This window comes from Cardiocondyla obscurior, linkage group LG06, assembly GCF_019399895.1.
Source record: "Cardiocondyla obscurior isolate alpha-2009 linkage group LG06, Cobs3.1, whole genome shotgun sequence".
Lineage (NCBI taxonomy): Eukaryota > Metazoa > Arthropoda > Insecta > Hymenoptera > Formicidae > Cardiocondyla > Cardiocondyla obscurior.
In genome coordinates, this window is record NC_091869.1 from 5802337 (window position 1) to 5818262 (window position 15926).

The 15926-nt window shown below is 35.4% G+C and overlaps 2 protein-coding genes across 3 annotated transcripts; both read left to right on the forward strand.

Annotated features, from left to right (window-relative positions):
* The first annotated feature begins 12 nt into the window (after positions 1–12).
* Positions 13–5595, forward strand: LOC139103182 (uncharacterized). 2 transcript variants are annotated; one of them, XM_070657632.1, is made up of 6 exons: positions 13–2184; positions 2490–3939; positions 4088–4336; positions 4424–4788; positions 4871–5025; positions 5187–5595. In XM_070657632.1, the coding sequence occupies exons 2-6, from the start codon at positions 3348–3350 to the stop codon at positions 5491–5493; spliced, it is 1668 nt and encodes a 555-aa protein (XP_070513733.1). In that variant the 5' UTR covers positions 13–2184; positions 2490–3347; the 3' UTR covers positions 5494–5595. The 2 variants fall into 2 exon arrangements, with proteins under 2 accessions (XP_070513733.1, XP_070513734.1); XM_070657633.1 differs by lacking the exon at positions 13–2184 and having other exon boundaries at positions 2333–3939.
* Positions 5596–5985: 390 nt separating this feature from the next.
* Positions 5986–15852, forward strand: LOC139103162 (receptor-type tyrosine-protein phosphatase F). The gene is made up of 32 exons (XM_070657592.1): positions 5986–6408; positions 6578–6730; positions 6843–7132; positions 7269–7467; positions 7545–7892; positions 7984–8133; positions 8226–8381; positions 8462–8605; positions 8720–8841; positions 8965–9139; positions 9263–9330; positions 9461–9656; positions 9757–9875; positions 10074–10269; positions 10338–10646; positions 10724–10980; positions 11127–11202; positions 11322–11884; positions 12038–12291; positions 12388–12661; positions 12766–12853; positions 12929–13005; positions 13114–13248; positions 13335–13475; positions 13546–13743; positions 13830–14026; positions 14105–14211; positions 14279–14493; positions 14582–14710; positions 14777–14931; positions 15152–15287; positions 15421–15852. The coding sequence occupies exons 1-32, from the start codon at positions 6195–6197 to the stop codon at positions 15493–15495; spliced, it is 5916 nt and encodes a 1971-aa protein (XP_070513693.1). The 5' UTR covers positions 5986–6194; the 3' UTR covers positions 15496–15852.
* Positions 15853–15926: the final 74 nt, after the last annotated feature.

Below are 15926 nucleotides of genomic sequence, written 5' to 3' on the forward strand. Positions count from 1 at the left end.
CGACTGATCTAAGAGGACTAGTTCGCGTTGAGTCTCCACGACATCCTAAACGAGCCTCCCACGCGACCGGCTTGCAGTGAAAGGGACAACGGAGAACAAGAGCGCGGATAATGTACCTTTGACTTACGTCGAATTGCGCACACATCTCCAATGACTTGTACTAACACGACGAAACGACATTGAGAGACCGATTGTCATCTTGCATTCTCCTCTTGCCGCCTATGTTGTTTGTTATTGCGCATATGAACGCATTAGAGAAATAAAGGCAATCGAGAGGAGAGCAAGAAGACTCTCTTAACAAACCTCTATCGCGTTCTGGAATGTTTAGCGATTAGATTAGACAACGAGCGTGCTAATACATTATAATAGCGAGAATAAATTCGTCCTTTCTTATCTGAGCTGCGCACTTTTAGAAATAGTTGCGTTAGCTGACCTCACTTGTTTCTGACGAAAACGTGACCCTTTCCAGTCGGTGTGAAAGTCCCGTTACAATCGAAGGTAATTCTCTCAGAGAGCAAACGTATCCCAGGGTCTTCGCGCGCGAGCCAACCTTTATTGTTAGCCACAGAAACACGTGGGTTCGGCGCACGACCTTTTCGCTGGGTCATTTGTAGACTACGTTGCGACAGTGTCTATAAAGATATGTAAAACAATGAAGAAAAGCGAAGTACGGTTTTTTTGGACGTTATTATATTAGTATTTTAACTAAATTATTATAAATGCCACTTTCTCAGTTTGTTACTTTCGAGCAGCCTTTTATAATTGAATAAGCTGGGAAATGAAGCAAGAATTGTTTTCATCAGAAGCGTTTTAAATCGCGGTCATCAATTATAACGCATTACTGTGTAATTAAATTGATTACCGTTTAAGGCTGTTGATGACTCCACAAGTTATAGTAATATTTGATTTAATATTTATCGCTTTTTAATTGCGGAGAAATTTTTATGCAGTTAGTTTAAATTATTAAGAATTAATAATTTTCCGTCATAACTAGTTCTATTATCCAGCTTTTTATTTTGAATTGTTTAAATATCACATTTCCATTTAACGCAAGATAATATTAGTGTCATTTTTCAGAAAGTATGAAAAATGACAAAATGAGAGAACGCAACCGCATGCTATTAACTTCTCTTGCAAGATTTCTTCACGACGGCAATCGCGGATGCATGAGGACCGCGATTGCCTAATTCAAAACGATCCTAACAACTGTCGTTGTGTAATTAAGAGGCTGATCGAGAAAGAGTGCTTCCAATTCAATTGCGGCGTTTAAATTGCACGTTGCGCCATAACGGCGTGGATCTCTGTGGATCGCGAAGATCCGTTGGATCGAACGAAAGAGAGAACTTTCACGATGCTACGACTAAACCGTTCTGCCATCGATAAACCGTTCATGCGGAAATTGCAAGGCGCTTTCGAGAAGATCGAATGACGCATCGGAGGCAAAATTTCCGGTAAGATCGAGCCGCAAACTCGTTCGAGCAAATAATAAGCAGGTTTTAGAGGAATGTAAAAAAACAGAATGAGGTCTTAGTGCGTGACTCTGCGATAGATAATCTCAGCAAAATCTATGCGATCTCTTGCAAACGAAGAACAACGCGACTCCTCACGAGAATCGCGGTTAATGCTCCGCAACTTTATATTCAACGATATAAAACGAAAATTGTGTATTATAAGTCTTTATTTAGTATATAAATTGATATACATATAGAGTGTAACGGGATGCGTATCAGTTAACAATTAGATACAGTTATTTGCTGGACTGATACTAATTACGTTGTAATTTGATTAACATTTTAATCGCGAAAACATGTCGACTAGGGGGTCAGTCCGATTTCTCTCTGTCTCGCGGTATCCCCGCTTTTTTCTCTGTACTTTCACGCGAGCATGCGCCCGTAAAATGACCCCGAAAAGCGTACTTTTGGCGCTCCCGTACGGGCCACGCGCGCCGGCTCAAATCCTTTCATTAAAGTGACTTTTTGGCCGTTAGCATGCCTGAGAGTACGAGAGACTCGTTCCCGTATTTCGTATGAGTGAGCGAGACAAACGGCGTGTTTGTGACCGAAGTGCATTTGTGTTGGAGCAGCTGTTACTCCAGTGGGGCACGCGTCTCAACGGTCGCGACAGCTGCCCAGAAAATCGACTATGGTACCCTCGCTCTGAGTTCTTTGACGCTCGTCTAAACTGGTAATGTTTTTATGTTACACATATAATTATTAGTCTCGCGCATGAGTATAAAATAAAAAGCGTTTATTCATTAAATATATATTAAAAAAAAAAAAAATATATATATATATATATATATATATATATATATATATATATATATATATATATATATATATTAAAATATAATGAATAAAATAATTTAATGTGCGAACGATAGAAACTGAAATTCATAAGAATATAACAATTACAGAATACATTTATCGTATACAAGGATTTAAATATAAATGTTTTTCTTAAATCGCATCAAATTTACAATTTTCCAGGGGGCATTTAAAGTTTAAATTACATCGTCAGAGAATCATCGAGCAACGGCAGCAACGGTCGAAATTCTGGACGAAGTACATAATAGTTGAAAAGCTCCCCCACTCTGCGAAGAGACACCGGGCCCGTATTACGTGAAACTCCGTGACAACCCCTCGAACGAGCGCTCATACACACGCAGATATGAGGGAACGCATGGAGAAACGCCCTTCGCGCATCTGCCGTTAAGGGACCTCGCAAGACAGTTTAACGAAGGCAACGAACGCGGACACGTCGTAACAGATTACACTCCATACATTTTTATTTTACAATTAAGATTACACTTAAGTTTATAATTAACCGTCGAACTTAAATTCTAAAATTGTAAGCCGCTCTTTTAATTTACTAAAAAGCGTTGTTAGTCATAGAGACTTAATTATTTTATTTTATTTTTAATAATCTTGTTCTTTAAAAAGTGAGTGACAGGAAATTGGTGCGTAGGATAATTAACTGTTAAATCGAAAAATGGATGCGTAAGCGATAGTGTTGTAACATCTCTAACGTCGGTGAAGAAAAATGTGTAAAAAGATTTGTAAATCGGAATACGAAATCAATTCGTTGCCGATGCAAATAGTGAGCTTCGCACTGGAGACTTGGCGAAGTCCTAACTACGTCAGCAGCATATTAGTGATACTCGTTAATCGATCTTAATTTCTGCGCTTTTTTTTAATTTTAATATTACGTTTTTGTAATAACGATGAAAAATTTGCTGCCTACTTCTGTGCGATTGGAATTGTAAAAAAAATTATGGTTAGCTGTATCATGCGAGATAGTTTATCAGTTTTTCGTGTTTAATAATTTCTTCTACAACTCTTTCGATTATGGCTCAACCGCCTCAATCGGTGCCGATGCATTGTTATACAAATCCGTCGTTTTGCCGTCAATCGGAATACATTCCGGACGATCTGCCGCCACCGCCACAGCAATTTCAAGGAAGCGACGAACTACCACCTCCTCCACCGCCGCTGCAGTTGCAATGTCACGCCACGGGTCAGAACAACCCTGCCTTTCAAACTCCGCCGGAGACCACACAGGACGTTCGCGATTCCCGATATTGTTATCTGGAGGGCGGCAAGGCTCCCGTGCACAGGAGATACGCCAGTCTTCCGGTGGAGGAGTCTCGCGTGACTTACAACCGTCCCTCGCGGTACGAGTACATAGAGCAGAACGAGGCCGAAAGGAACCAGTTGCCGCGCAGGAACTCGGCGCGCTACGAATTTATTCCGCACCAGCAGGTGCAGCAACGTTCCGCGCCGGCGGCCAACCAAGACGACCGGGGAAGACCGCAGACGCGGACGTGTCGTAGCAATGCCAGTAGATATGCTTTCATACCCGATGACCAAGATTACCCAGAAGACAGTCCTCAGTGGACTAATGCGAAATCGACACCGCAACACATTAATACTCCGCAAGGTATAAACATAAGTTTTTGTATTCAGCTCTGGAAATAGAAAAGCTGTATACAAATTCATAAAAAAAATTTATTAATGTTATTTATTTTTTGTAAAATATATAAATATATAAATAATTGTACTAATGTTTAACTGTATAATTTGAACAGGTCGCTACATCAGAGTACCTCTGCAAGAAGAAATCCCGCCGGCTCTTCCCGAGAGAAATGCGCAAGAACTCTCGGTGTCGCCAAAAAATAACTTAGCTGCTACGCAAAAACTGCACGAGATATTGTCCACGCCCAGGAAGCCGCGATCTAGATCAGAAGAGAGAACGTTATCGCCGAAGAGGCAACAGTCTTTCAATCAAACTGGCACGCCACAACGAAGGACACTTACACCTGGCGGATCCCCAAATGGTTTGAACTTCGTTATTGCGTTGAGTTTTTTAATATGTGTAATACGTACAATATATTTCATGGTTTTTTTTCTGTTGCTTCTCTTAGGTCGTACTTTCAGCCCAACCCGCACTCCTCAAGGAACACCTCACCAGACTTTCTCGTCCACAGGACCTCAAACTTCGACCCCTAACAAAGAATCTTCAGCTCGTAGATGCCTTCCGCTGCTGGAAAACTCGTCCCGGCAGCAGGATCTCTGTCCAGCCAGTAATTGCGGCCGGCTTCGTTATGTTGGCACTGCCCCGGTCGATCTGATGAACATGAGCCATGAGCCGCCGCCTCGTTATGCTTATACGGAAAGCGGCCTCGAATCTATGCCGATGATGTCTGGATCGCCTAAGTATCAAATAATGCCCGCCGATCAGAAGAATTATCAAAGCGTAGAAAGCGCGTTTATGGCTCGTACCGCCGTTGTAAGTAGCATCGACCTGAGAAGATAGCAGCGTGACAAATAAATAAAAAATATTAATTTAATGAAATTTTCTTTTGTACCAGGTACCGCCGTTGTCTCCACCGAACAGTGACGCAAACACGACTTTAGCGAGCGGAGTGGAGAAAAGTGATAGAAAGAGCGCACCAATACTCTTAATACTAGTTGGTCTTCTCACATGCGGTCTCGCGCTGTATCTCTCCTGGTCCCAAGGAAGAAGGTGCAATTTTTCTCAACACTTCACAAAAGAATCATTTTATAAAAATAAATATGACATTCGACATCAGTTTTATTTAAAAATTATTACTTAAACGTTTTAGAAATATATAATTTCTTATATGATATTAAATGTTTATTTAATAAAAAGTAAAATATTTTTAGGTATTACTTTGATAGCGCGGTCGGTTGCGGTGCCTGCTGTGCTCTAGCAGGAGCATGCAGAAGTCTGCGAAAGACTTGGACGGGACTTGGTCTAGCTGGACTGTCGGCATTAAGCTGTGCCGGGCTTCTACTGCTCGCTGCTAAATCTCCAAGAGACGGCACACCTCTTCACGACATCACGGCCGGAGCTCTGTGCGGCGTGTCGGTTTTAGGCGCTGGCTTGGCCCTGTTAGCCCTTTTGAAGCCAAAATGCAACTTTGGTCGTCATAGACGAGTACATTCTTGGATACCGCGGTTCTCCCCTTAGATTAACGAATGTTGTACGTAACAACAATCAGGTTTTGAATTGTTCTTCCGAAAGAAGAGCGTAAAAGCGCCACTGAAAGAGAATTAAAACATGTAAGAAATATATTAAATATTCTTATCGTATAGTTTTATTTTATAAGTATTGAAAAAAAAAAAATATAGAATACCTGATAAGAATCGACCTCCAAAGACCGTATCAAAATCGAGAAACGCATATTTTTTCCTTTCTGCTCCATAGCTAATTAAATTTCCTATAATCTTTTCCGCAGTAGTTAATTGATTTTATTAATTATAAATATATAAATGACACATCTGTGCTATCATCGTTTCCTGATGTGTCAGACGCAGATATGGAGTTTGTTATCTCATATTTACTAGAAAGGAAGTCAAGTTCCCTTCTGTAGATATTGTCTGTCACAGAACAGTCTGAATTTCACAAAACGCACGCAGTACAACAAAGCTCTAAAAGAGTAATTCATTCTCTGATTGTTTCAAGTTGACTGTGTAGTGTAAAGTCTTAAATTAAAAAATAATTATCGTTTTTGCAAATTTTATTTAAACATATGATGCGGAATGAGCATTATTAAATTAAACTTTATATTTACATATTATATAATTTTTATTGTTATATTGCTTTATGTACTTTGATTTTTAAATTTTAAATAATTACTTTTCTGAATAACACATGTAATCTCGTTGGCAATGAAGAAAGTGACAATGAATGCGCCAAGTATCTACATCTTTCTTATCTTTGCAACTCGGATCCTGTACATTTTTGGAAGAATAACAGTACTGCGTGAATCGTTATTACATGAGAATAAAATAAAATTGTTATGTGTCTCGGAGGACGACGAAAGCGCTCTTGTGTGGAATTACGATTTAAACGAAAACAGTTTTGCAAAAAAACAAAATTACAGTAAGTTCCAGCTAACAAGATTAAAATTAACATTTCTACAATTTAAATATATTTTTAGAATAAGATAGTGTTTTTTTCATTTATACTTGTATTGAAAATCTTATTACGTTTAAAGCTTCTATCAAAATCATATATTTTGAATTAATTTGTTGAATAAATCATATTTCAGAGTTCCACGAGGTAAATAAACTTCCTAATACTGAGATAGATTGTAAAATGAATGCAAACGAAAGCTGCCTGGAATCATGGACCAAAAGCAATTGGCTTCTCACAGATTCAATGAAAACACCCATGAGTCCGGTATATGATCAGCGATGGGAAGGTAAAAACTTATGAGTTTTAACAATCTTGCAAAGTAACACAATTATTCTAAAGTTATAAACATACATTTTTATGTTAGCTTTAAATAACACATAATCCCGTTTTTTTTTCAGAATTTGAGGAACATCAATATCTTGAAAAAAGATTTAATCCTGTATATATTAAATCTATAAATTTACAGTTTACAACAACTCTAAAGTTGTCGTTTTCGGTTCGTGCGTCTCGCGACGTCCATTTATACATCTGCAATGGCTCGAATTATGAGAAAGTCCTTTGCTACTGGATTATATTAGGTGGCTGGGCAAACACCCTATCCGTTTTACGAAAATGTAAGTCGGGAGTGCCACCACCTGGGCAATACTCACGAGATTGGCAGTGCAGAAATCCAGTAGACTCCTTCAAAGTAAGTACATACATATTGCGCTTCTTGCGGCAAAAAACTGACACGTCTTGCGAGACTTGCAATTAAATTCTAGATATATAAAAGTTATCACAAACTTTTTGCACATGGTATTTTAATGATTTATTAACCCACGCAGTACGATGTATTGTCTCCAAGATTTTGGAAGACTTTTCTCATTGAGTGGAACTCTACTGCTACACACAGGACTATAACAGTTTACAGTGCCGACTACAATAACCGAATGTTGACATACTCGGACAAGATAAATCCAGGCACACAAACTTTTCGCATGTTTATTAAACCTGACACTCTAATGCTGCTTCGCTTTCACATATGTGAGCATAGGTTTTTTCAATTTTCATTAACATTAATTTAAGTTCAGTATAGCAAAGCAACTAAACGCTTTTTTCAGATGACTTTCTATATACCACCGTCGAAAACGCAGTCTTGACGAGTCCTGCCTTTCAAGTTTACAACAGATATATATGTTTGCAATTGTTGGTTGGTCTCTGTGCCGAATGCGACGCGCACATAACGTTGCAAAATAATGGTAAAGTGCTGGAAACAGTAAAGGTAGAAGGTTCAAGTAATCCTGTAATTTACTCCTGGCCCAAGTGGCAATTTGTTAAAATCGACAGATATATTTCGAAAACAGATTATAATCCTCACGACAAGGTGATAATCCAGTTGGTGCCTAATCTCAATAGATGGGTTTCGAATCCGTTATGGGCAGTAGCGAACGTTCGCCGGTGTCAAAGCAGTACGAAATCAATTTTATAGTCTTCGTTGATTTCTTTTACTACATGCAATAAATAAATCGCTTTACCTGCTTTATTTATTATTATTTTCAGAAACTTTGAGGAAGAGTGTTTTGATTTCTGATTTTAATAAGAAAAAAAGTGATCCTTACGGGACGACCGAGACGTGTCAGAAATTACTTTACGATAGAGATAAGATAGTAAATCTTTTGAATGTTAAGCCAAAGTTCTCGTCTAACTTATGTGATTATTAAAAATTATTTTAATAATACTCTTAAAATATTTAACAAACACAAAAGGGTATTTTTAAATAATGAAGATTTTCTCAAACACAGATTCCACGCTTTGTCCTCGAGGAAAGATTGGACCGCAATGTTTATTTTCTTGCAATGATGATTTAAATAGTGATTCTGATTGTAAAGGAGTTCAAGTGTGTTACTCAAATGGTTGCACCTGTGCTCCGGGATTTTTGGGATTGTATTGCTCGACGCGTTAGTAATTCTGAATATCCCCAGCATTATTTCTATTCTTCTGCTCAAAGTATTCAAGCATTGAAAATTTGAACTTTTAGCTTGTAAATCAAATAGGTATGGTTATGGCTGCACATTAACATGCGGCTCGTGTATCCAAAACAATTGCGATAAAGCAAGTGGAACATGCTTTGGTGGCTGCAATAACACTCAAAAAATTTATATACCTCCTTTGTGCCAAACAAGTAACAAAACAATTATTATAAATATATATAAAATATGACACATTTTTACATTACGTTAAATAAATATTTATTACAATTAAAAGCAAATGCATGAGTATATCAGTTATTTCACAGGTGTAGAAGAACCTAGCGTACCTTCGATTACTTTTATAAATGAGACAACTATTTTGGCTACTGTTCCTATAAGGTGGAAAGACGAATATGAAGAATCGGTTTTCTATTCTTTTAACATTCAAGTAATAATTTAATATTATTTTTATGTTAAAAAAAATTAATAATTGTTTAAATTAAAACTTAATTAATGTTAATTAAATAATGTTGAACTTGTTGCTAATGAAGTGTATAACATCTTTTTATAGGGAGACCTCAAATATGATCCGAAATTATGGAACAAGTTATATCGAAATATGACAGAGATGACAACATATTTTGAAAACGTAGAACCTGGTACTACTTATCACATTGGTTGTATTTTAAATGTTTCTGGTGCCCTATTATATAGCGACTGGAATACAGTTGAAACTAAATGCAATCGTGAGTTAATATTTATTTAATATATTATTTACAATTTCTTAATTGTTTTGTTCAAATTTATATTTCCTACTTATATTTAAAACGTAATTATTTTCTGCAATAATTCTTTGCATAATAATATAGCGACGGAAGATTTCGATATAACACCTGAAGAAAACGGCGTGATAATTAATTGGCAAATTAATCCAAATGTGAGTACATATTACATGTTGAATTCCCTTAAATTTTTTAAATAATTTTGCATTTAATTGCACTTAAATATTTTTTTATACTTAATAAATAAATGTAAATTAATCTTATTCTGTTTGCTTTTTATTCTAGCAATTATATACTTGTCCAGCAAGTTGGTACGCCTTAGTAGTTCGCCGTATCGGTATGAATGAAACAAATGTTTCTGCATCAATCACGTCTTTCCCATATACTTTGCGGGATTTATCGGTGTATACTTTTTATGATTTAACGATATTTCACAAAAATCGCACATTATTTTCTCAAGAAATTCGTACGCTTGAAGGCGGTGAGTGCAATTATATGTTGAAAATATGTAACAATAGTTTACTTGCACATAGATGTATCATTGCATTTGGTTTAAGAATATTTTTTATAATTATTTCCAGTCCCATCTAAAGTGCAACATCTTCAAAGTATGTTATCGGGTGATACAGAAGTCACTCTAAGTTGGCAATCTCCACATGAACCGAACGGAGAAATAATACGATATGAAGTATTTTTGAAGGTAATAGAATGTCGAAAATAAAATTATGAGTATATACGCGAATAATATATACAGGGTAAATTTTAAAATTCTATTAAAATTTACGCTGTATATGCTACTCTCATCTTACAGCTTTCTTGACGTTCGTTTATCTAGACGTTGTAATTTGTTACTCAATAATGATTACAAATTTTGTGTAATAATTACTTTTAATTTCAGATCAAAGAATACTATGGCTGTAAAGATTTAAAATTGCCTACGTCGAATAATCACATTATTACAAAGTCTACAACGGAGTCAACGGTCACAATTTCAGACTTACATCTGTATACACTTTACAGCGCAGAGATCGTTGCTTACAACTCACGACATCACAGTACGAACGAAGAGATAACATTTGCTACAGCACAATCTGGTATATATGTACATTATTTAAAATGAATAGAGTTTATCAGAGAAAATAATTAAATCAATGGCTTACAGAAATGCCATCGGAAGTGTTTAGCCAGTTCAGAATAGAAAATTGGAAATTGTTATGGAATCCGCCGGAAAACTGCACAATGATTTTGGGCCCATTAGCAGCTAGAATAAAAATACATGGTGTTAGTGATGCTGTTAAAAACTTTTACATAATAAAACAGACTAAATCTTATTCGCTTAATTTAAATGGCGTATATCCAAAATTGAACGGCGTTGAACGATATGTGGCAAAAATTTACGTAATAAGAAATTTTCATAATTTAGAAAACAGTTCCGCTTACCAAGAATACGAGTTTGAAACGCCTCCATTAGGTAAAACACGAAAACATCAATAATGGTATATTATTTTAGTAATTTTTAACAATTGATTAGCTTAATTTGACATACAGCTCCGCCGGAAGTAACTAATTTGGAAATCGTCGAGATTGATAATTATCAAACGTCTGCTGTGATACTTTTGAGGTGGCAAAGTCCACTTCCGCCTGTAAATGGAAAATTGCGTGCTTATGGCATTGAATTGTGTAACATAAACCACAAAAAATGCTTAACATCTGTCGAAGTTCAAAATGATGAATTTTGTGACTTGTGGGATAATTTTATATGCAGAGTTGTTGATGAACTGTTAGAAAATTTACAGATAATCAAGGTAAAATAATATCAAGTTTTTAATATTTTTAATACTTTTAATAAATGTAATAAATTTCTTAAAAGAATTTATGCAGGTAAAAATTTTTTTTAATAATGTTGAACTATTAAAAACGTTTTGTAATATTAATTATATGTTTATTGTAGGTTTTTGCTTACAATGTAAACGTTACTGAACCAGGATCTTCAAGTCGCGTGTCAGTTCAAATGATTCAAGATGCAGGTTAAATTTTACAATATAAATAATTTAAAAAATTTTAAATAATTAATTATTGTTATTTAATTTAATTTATTATTTTATTTTATTTATTATTAATTCGCTAAAGTATTGTAACGTTTTAGCTCCAGATGCGCCTGAGAATTATACTTTCTCAGTTAGTAATAACAGTATAGTGGATTTGAGGTGGCTGCATCCTTGGAGAACAATTGGCCGTCTCAGGTGTTTTCGCATTAAGATACAAGAAATATTCTCGGGCCTAAGAAGACGTGTTAGCCGATCGCCATTAGAGACATTAATGAATTCGTCTAATAATGTTCTTGAGTATCCGGTGACTCATTATATGCGTAATTATACCGAACGATTGTACTTGTTTCCGTCAACGCAATATATCATTTACATTCAAGCTGTGACAGTTGCGAATATAACTAGTGACGTCAAGTTTGTGGAAATCTATACATCTTCAACCGCAGCTTTTGAAGGATTGTTAGACGCCGTAGTGGATAAATCCGATTCAACCATTCTGTTAAATATACCGTCTGTTTTAAATGACACTCGAGACAGTACAATGCACATTATTGTAAAGGGTCCTAATCTCTGCGAGCAATATTCGGAAGTTCCCGAGCATTTACGAGTGTCAGCAGGAGTGGAGACAAATGAAATTGCTTGGCAAGCTGCGGAAGTTGCGGTACATATGCTAATAAATTTTATGCGCAATTATTTCACGCATTACGAATGTTAGCAGAATCTCTGCTAGTTGTAAAACTGTTTTATATAATATAGTTAAAGTAAGTTTAACGTTTTTTATAAATCAAAAATCTTTGTTTTTAATTTGGAACAGACTAATAAACTCGCTGGTGAACAATTTAAAGTCGGCGACAATAGGATTTACGGCAATGCAAGGAGTTGTCCGTTAAAACCGGGGGAGTTTTATAAAATCATGATTATGGTAACTGAACGGAATTCGTCTGCTGAACCGATTGTGCTGGTGAAATCGATTCGCGTCGAGATTTCACTGAAGCACCATGAAGCGTGGATTGTACCTATTGTATTATTGCTTGCTGTAATAGGTGTTGTCTTTTACTTGTACCGCAGGTATATTGTTAACTTTATTAATTTCTATCAAAGTTTAATGAAATATAAATTAGTTTTACATTCACTAAAATCTAATATGTAATTTCCATTTTGCAGAAAGAAGCAAAATTTAACTGAGTCCTTATTGACGTATGAGATGGCTGTGTCACAGAATAACGAAAATCACAAAGAAGAAATAAAGTCCGCGATATTAAATTTCGAGCAAAGACCGGCTTCTGACACACAATCCTTGTCACAAGCAACTACACCGGAAGCCATTTCGATTAACGATGAGAATAAGGAAGAGACGTCGTCGCTAGTAAAGGTGAAAAATTTCGAAGACTACGTCAGGCAGGCGATACAGTCAGGATTACTCGACAAGCAATATCAAGTAATATCTTACTTTATATAAATGTAACATTTTTAATTTATATGTTATAAAGACTTAATTAATAAGTGGCAATAGGATGGATTATTTCATAATTTTTTTTAAAGACTTTTCCAAGAGGGCAAACTCGATCGTGGGATTACGGCAAATTGCCACAGAACAAGTCCAAGAATCGATACGGAAATCTTATTGCGTGTAAGTAACAAATTAGCCATGAAGTGATTGCACTTGGTTGATAATGAGTAAATATTATCTTAATTATTTATACAGATGACGACACGCGTGTAATACTAAAGAAGCTTCCGAATGACGCTCACTCCGATTATATCAACGCTAATTATATTACCGTAAGTTATGATTAATCATAAGATTCTTAGAAAACAACAATTACTATATATCTTTCTTATACAACGTTAATAATAGTTTCTAAGTTTAGTTAATAAATATTTCTAAAGGGTTACAAGAAGGAGAAGTGTTACATCGCGACGCAAGGACCCAAACCTAACACGGTCATTGATTTCTGGCGCATGATCTGGCAAGAAAACGTTCTTATCATCTGCATGCTGACAAATGTAACCGAGAATGGAAAGGTAAGTTTTTCACTTATTGAATTATTACTTCTTTTTGTACAAATACTATATGCATAATTATAATTATTTCTTAATAATTTTTGTAGATAAAATGCGAGCAATATTGGCCGGATATTGGTAAAAAGAAAAAATACGGCGACGTCGTAGTGTTGAATGCGAAACACAATGTCTTCGCCGATTACTGCTTTCGAACTTTCAATATTACCTGCGGGGAGGAAACTCGGAAGGTATTAATTGTTAATTAATTAAATACGATAACTTTTGATGTACTATGTATAATAATTAATAATGCAACAGATAGAACATCTTCATTATACGGCTTGGCCGGATCACGGCGTGCCATTGTACACGCATTCAATAGTCATTTATTTGAAGAAATTATTAGCGACACCACCGGGAAACGGACCCGTGGTGGTTCATTGCAGTGCTGGCGTTGGAAGATCTGGAACTATCATTTTGTGCGATATTTGTCTTCATCGAGCGGCGGCGGAAGGGGTAAAATAAATTGACTTAATTAGTTTTTAATTTAGTAACGTATAAACTACATGAAAGATGATCTATTTGAACATAAAATTATTTAGTTAGTCGACGTTTTTGCGGAAACGACGTCTATAAAAAGCGAAAGAGTCAACATGGTGGATAACAAACAACAATATCTGTTTGCGCATTTGGCACTAGTGGAATGCTTACTTTCCACTCCAACTACGTTACCGTGTAACGAAATATTATTAACGCGTATCAAGGAGTTAAAAAATCAATTATCAATGCAACAGGACAGGTGATCTTTTAAATTTACTTTGATTTACGCTTATTTTCGAGCAGATAATATTTAAGGTAATTATTTTATGAAAATTAGATTGCAGAACATTGCGTGGCAAGACGAAGCTCTGCGACTAGTTGCATCACCAACACAATTGTCGGAACGCAATCGAGCCAAAAATAGATTTCCAGAATTGATTTCAGGTTCATTAGAGTACTTTAATTATATTTTTTAATATTATATTTTACAATATTTATTTTACTTCTACAGATAAGGTGAGCAGAATATATTTGAAAAGATATCCGACGTCGGACGAAGATAGCGATTACTTGTCCGCCGTTTATGTGGATGGGGTAAAGCTTCAGAATCATTATTTAGCCACGCAGCTTCCTATGCCGTCGACGATCAACGATTTCTGGCGGATGATCGCCGAATTGAAAGTTGAACTCATTCTCATGCTGCAGTCGCCCGATTTTCAGGATCTTGTATGTACATCTTCGCAATTTTATTAATTTATGTAAATTTAATTGCGCGAATAAGTTCGTAATTGTATGTATAAACTTGAAATTTCAGACTTGCTGCGCGATCGTTCCTGCAAGCGACGAGTTTAATCCAACTCCATATTTGAATGTCATTGTGAAGGAAAATGCAGAACTGGAATACTACACGTCACAAAAATTATTGCTTATTGACAACTCTGAGGTAAAACAACAGTTTTTATTTTCTTATTAATTAAGTTAATTATTCTATAATAACACTTTGTTGCAGAAACCTTCGAGAAAACAATTTATTACCATATTATGTTTGACGGAATGGAAACCTGGAAGGGATCAGCCACCACCGCCAGTTATGACGATGGTGACCTTTTGGCAAGCCGCGGAGAGAATCGCTAGAGGCGATGGGCCTACAGTAACTCTTTGCCAGTAAATATTAATATTAAATTATTCCAAAAACAAATATGCATTAAGGGTATTTTAAATCTGCCGGCGAATTTGTATAGCGTCGTTTTGCATATTTTTTATCAATAATAAAAGTTTGTTCTTTTCTTACATTTTATATTTGACAATAAGATATAGTTCAAATGTTTTTTTTTTTTTTTAAAGCAACGCTTCTTGAAATATTTAAAAAATAATAATTTTTTAGCGACGGAGTAACTGGATGCGGTCTTTATCTTGCATTAAGCTTTCTGTTGGAACGAATGGCCGTCGAAAGAGAATGTGATGTTTGTTTAGCCGTGCGAGCTGTTAGACGATCAAGACCAGATTTCGTTTGTTCCTTGGTAATGTATCAATTTCATAGCGGCAGAAAGACAAAATATTAATTATCAATAGAACATTTCAATTAAAAAAAAAAAAAAAAATTATAGATTATCTCTAAAACGCATTTAAATAAAAAATTTTATTTTATTTCAGGAGCATCTGGAATATCTCTACGATGCCGCAGTGGCGTATTTGGAATATTTCGAAACCTACGCGAATTTCTCCTAAAATAAAGATAAGTAAAAGAAATATTAATAATTAAGATAATTAACTAATATTTTATGGTAATATAAAGTTGACGTAACATGAAATCTACAAACGTATTAAATATTCGAACGTTTGACTGTAGAAACTCACTAAACTTACAATTTTATGATCGGAATTATATAAAAAATTTTCATAGAGAATAACTAAATATAACTCGTGTTTTTCTCGGGTTTCTATTATTCGTCCAAGGCAAACTGCATAAAGTTGCATTTATGCAATATATACGATGATTTTGTGAAGTTTTATTTGAAATACGCATTTATTCAAAATATTAAATAACAAATATAAATAAAAAAATATAATACAATATTAAAAAAATTTTCTGATTAGTAATTCAAAATTTTTCACGTTTAAAAAAAAAAAAAAAAAAATTGCAACGTGCTGCAGTTTAA